The following is a 4,307-nucleotide window of genomic DNA, read 5'->3' on the forward strand; positions in this document are numbered from 1 at the left end:
GTTGCTCCATGTGAAATTACTCCAAAAATGATTTGTTGTGTTTTTAAGGAGGGGGGGGGGGGGGGGGGGGGGGGGGGGGGAGCACAAACATACAATAGTATTTTGTCCTGTCTCCTGTGTATCATAGGAAAAGAGTACCCGACCAAACAATCATTAATCAATGTGGGGAAATAAAACTAAACCACGCCAATAATATATTGAATGCATAGTAACAGATATTTTTACAAGGACCAAGCAAGTCTCAACATTGAGACGTGTCGTTTTATTTCATGCAAGATTTATTGTTGGGTTCACCAGCCAATAGGATTGTGTCATTTTAGATTCAATATCTTTTAAAAAGGGAAACAAAATAATATTGAATAATATTATATTTTTAAAATAAAAATTGTATTCATCACAAAAAGAAGATTTTTTAATCGCAAAAAAAAAAGAATTTGTTTTTCAAAAGTATTTTTAACGCTGCGAACAAATATTAAATCCTAAACCTTTAGCTAAACCCTAAACTCTTGAATAAATCATAAATCTTAGGGTTTAAGATTGATCCAAGAGTTTCAGATTTATCCAAGGGCTTAGGGTTTACCCAAGGGTTTAGGGTTTACCCAAGGGTTTAGGGTTTAGGATTAGGATTTAGGGTTTAGTGTTTTGTTGATTGTGTTAAAAATATTTTTTTTTTAATTCAAGAATTTAAAATTTATCAAAGGGTTTAGGGTTTACGAAAGGGTTTAGGGTTTAGATTTAGAGTTTAGTGTTTTTTTATGGTATTAATTTTTTTTGACTTTTGTTTTTTGCAACTACGATTATTTTTATTTATTTATACTTTTTTTTTTAATTTTAAAAATATAATATAATCTGACAATATTTTGTTTCTTTTTTTAAAAGATATCGAATTTGAAATAACTAAATCTTATTGGTTAGTTAACCCAAAGGTTCACCCTGGGGGTGAACTCAAGAATAACTCTTCATGCAACAACACAATAATACTAACGACATTAAAATTGAAATCAGTTCATGGATAATTGTCGGCAGGCTATGAGATGTTGGTTTTGTGATGCTAGTTCAATTGATACGGCGGAACTCTGACGTAAAGTGACTTCAATATTTCTTCACCCATCTTCTTGCATCCCACAATTTTCTGTCACATTAATCGTCAATGATCGTTAAAAATCATATAAAACGGAGAAATTTAACGTAATTAATCAATTAAGCAAAAAAGCTTACGGCTCCGGGAGTGGGAATATCACGCGTTCTGAAACCTTCGTTTAAGGTATCAAAAATAGCATTTTCTATGCGTTTTGCGACCGCTTCTTCCTTCAAACCATACCTCAGAAGCATCACGGCCGTGAGAACCGCAGCCAGTGGATTTGCTACGTCCTATAATTTACAAATCATTTTAATTTCAATTTTTACGTACCCTCCACAAAAGTCATATATAACCATCGAAGTTTAGTGATTTAATTAAGTGTTACCTCTCCCTCGATGTCAGGAGCTGAACCGTGAACAGGTTCGAAGAGTTGCGGTCCCTTTATCAAATATTGCATGAATATTAGGCATGTATACATACAGATTAAATAATAATATGTTTTATTAAGGGGTAATTTATATGTGTGTATATTTTTTTTATAAATACCGGGCCTCCGATGCAGGCGGAGGGAAGCATTCCAATGCCGCCGGTGATCATAGCTGCAACATCCGACAAGATATCTCCAAAGACATTCGTTGTCAAGAGTACGTCGAACTGAAAACCGGTTTTACTTAAATTAAGATTATAGTTTTTACACTGTAAATCGAATTAAGTTCACTAACTAAAACGTGACGTACTTGTTTGGGGTACCGAATCAGCTCCATGCCAGATGTGTCCACTAGCATATGCGACAGATCAACTTCTGGATACTCTTCCGACATAATCGTCACTCGTTTCCTCCACAACCTCGACGACTATATATTAATCCAACCCCCCCAAAAAAAAAGGAATTTCTGACGACCTGTTATTAAAATATATATTAGTTTGTATAAATTGTCGAAATTACTTCTAAGACGGTAGCTTTGTCGACTGAGCAGACTTTGCCACGTCGTTCCATTGCCATGTCAAATGCAATTCGAGCGACACGATCAACCTAATTAAAGGAACAATTAACTCTAAGTAAATAATTATTATTGGCTAATGCAGAGAAACTTTGAATTTTAGTGTTATATGATTAGCTAATTAAGTTCTATTTTCTTGAGCAACAGCTAATTAAGTATACCTCGCTACTGGAATAAATCTCGGTGCAGAAACCGGTCTCCTCGCCCTTTTCGTTGATTCCAAAGCCTCTTGGCTTTCCATAATACAAACCTAGCGTTTTAAATTTCATATCATTCAGTTAATATAACTATTTCTATTGAGACAAGTAGTAATTAAAAACAGTTTGTATTGTCATAAACAAACCTCCAGCGAGCTCTCTTATGATCATAAAGTCAACCTCTTCCGTCACACTCCTCTTCAAAGAGGAAGCTTCCAATAACTTTTTAGCACAATTAACCACAATATTAATTATATATATATGAGTTGTTATAGTATATAGTTAATTACATTTATACATGTGTATATCAACTGATTTACCTGAGGAAAGACGGTGATGGGTCTGAGATTAGCATATACTCCGAGAGCTCTTCGGATACGCATCAGGCCAACTTCAGGCCTTAGATGTTTCGGTAGATGATCCGACGACGGCCTTTAATTACGCATACACATCTTAATATATCTCATCATAAATATATATATGTGTGTAACTTGTACTTACATCTTTTTGGTGATACCAACTGCTCCTAGGTAAACAGCGTCGGACTCAAGAAACGCTTTTAGGGTTTCTTCCGGGAACGGAACTCCGGTGGCCTCGTAAGCGGCACCACCGACCAACATCTCCTTAAACTCGAAATCAATTCCTATAAAAACCAAGGAAAATCACTTTAAACACATTACTTCCGAAGCAAGGAAACTCTTGAATTGATTAATTATATTACAATAAGTTTTGTTAATATAATTATAGTAACCTTCGAGAGAGCCAGCGAGGCGGAGAGCTTCGACGGCAACTGGAGTGACTTCAGTGCCGATGCCATCACCGGGGAGGACGGCAATGGTGTACTTTTTATTTGGTGTGGTGGCGGAGCATCTGATCCTACCAACACGTTTACTAGCCCTAGAGATTTGTTTGGTAGTACTAGGAATAAGTGAGACCGGTAATTTGATTCCGCTTGCGTGGATCTGAAGTGCTGTCGACATTTTGAGTTGGAAGAAACTAAGATAGAGATGTATCACTAAAATTGTGATTCTTGATTGGATGCTTTTGACCGACGTGGGATTTTGCCTTCCGCCAGATACTTCAATTTATAAGAGAACTTTTTCTTTTAACCCAATCTTCATTTTTACCATTGTATTTTACGGATTTATTTTCACCTGTTCACATTTTTTAGTTAGTACTTATTTTCGCCACGTTTTTAAGAGCATGGGCATTGGTGAACCCCCTTGGGGTTCACATGATTTTTTTAATAATTTTTTGTGGGTCCATGAATAGTTATGAACCTGTATTTGTCTTTTTCTGCATCGGTGAACCTGAAGAAAGTGTTCATAAGACTAAAATAATAATATTTATTTATTTTTTTTAAATTCAAATTATTCAGAATACATGAATAAAATATTAAAAATATTATTAAATTTGTGAAAACTATTTATTAAATACATTAAAAGAGTAGATTACATAAATTGAGAAATTGAAAAATATACAAACTTATTCATCTTCATCACCAAACTGTTGCCAAATATTTTCCATTAAATCAGCTTTCAAACGAGCATGCTTTTCTTGATCTCGAACTTCTCTGCGCATGCCTAACATATCACCAGCTTGAATACTTTCTCTGCTTGTCACCTTTGAAATTCTGCTTGACTCTCCTGATTCGAACTCAGAAGTATTTATTTGAGCGTATCCGTGTCGTTCGTTCTCTACTATCATATTGTGCAATATGACACAAGTTCTCATTATTTGAACCTATCTTTTCCTTGTCCCATTGTAGAGCTGGGTTTTTAACAATTGCAAACCTCGACTGTAATACTCCAAAAGCCCGTTCGACATCTTTTCTGGCGGATTCTTGCTTTTGTGCAAATTTCTCGGCTTTAGGACCTTGAGGAATTGGGATGGATTGGATAAATGTTGACCAGTTTGGATAAATTCCGTCAGTAAGATAGTAGGCCATACGATAAGTGTGGTTGTTGACCTTGAACTTAACTTTCGCTCGACCATGTAAGATGTCATCAAAAACAGGTGACCGATCAA

General features: G+C 35.5%; 1 protein-coding gene across 1 annotated transcript; it reads right to left on the bottom strand.

The window, feature by feature from the left end:
- Window positions 1-950: 950 nt before the first annotated feature.
- Window positions 951-3,520, bottom strand: LOC111203943 (3-isopropylmalate dehydrogenase 2, chloroplastic-like). The gene is made up of 11 exons (XM_022698097.2): window positions 3,031-3,520; window positions 2,781-2,922; window positions 2,600-2,711; window positions 2,426-2,501; window positions 2,244-2,332; window positions 2,028-2,114; window positions 1,819-1,935; window positions 1,628-1,735; window positions 1,467-1,520; window positions 1,219-1,371; window positions 951-1,132 (listed from the first exon to the last, which is right to left on the bottom strand). Exons 1-11 carry the CDS (start codon window positions 3,257-3,259, stop codon window positions 1,052-1,054), a joined length of 1,248 nt encoding a protein of 415 aa, XP_022553818.1. The 5' UTR covers window positions 3,260-3,520; the 3' UTR covers window positions 951-1,051.
- Window positions 3,521-4,307: the final 787 nt, after the last annotated feature.

The sequence above is a fragment of the Brassica napus genome, chromosome C2 (genome assembly GCF_020379485.1).
Source record: "Brassica napus cultivar Da-Ae chromosome C2, Da-Ae, whole genome shotgun sequence".
Lineage (NCBI taxonomy): Eukaryota > Viridiplantae > Streptophyta > Magnoliopsida > Brassicales > Brassicaceae > Brassica > Brassica napus.

Excerpts from the sequence above, each read along its gene's own strand:
- LOC111203943 (XM_022698097.2), bottom strand. The coding sequence starts at position 3,259 with ATGTCGACAGCACTTCAGATCCACGCAAGCGGAATCAAATTACCGGTC. Across the intron at positions 2,923-3,030 it reads CCTCGCTGGCTCTCTCGAAG|GAATTGATTTCGAGTTTAAG; the intron begins GTTACTATAATT and ends TGGTTTTTATAG. Across the intron at positions 1,736-1,818 it reads TGATTCGGTACCCCAAACAA|TTCGACGTACTCTTGACAAC; the intron begins GTACGTCACGTT and ends ACCGGTTTTCAG.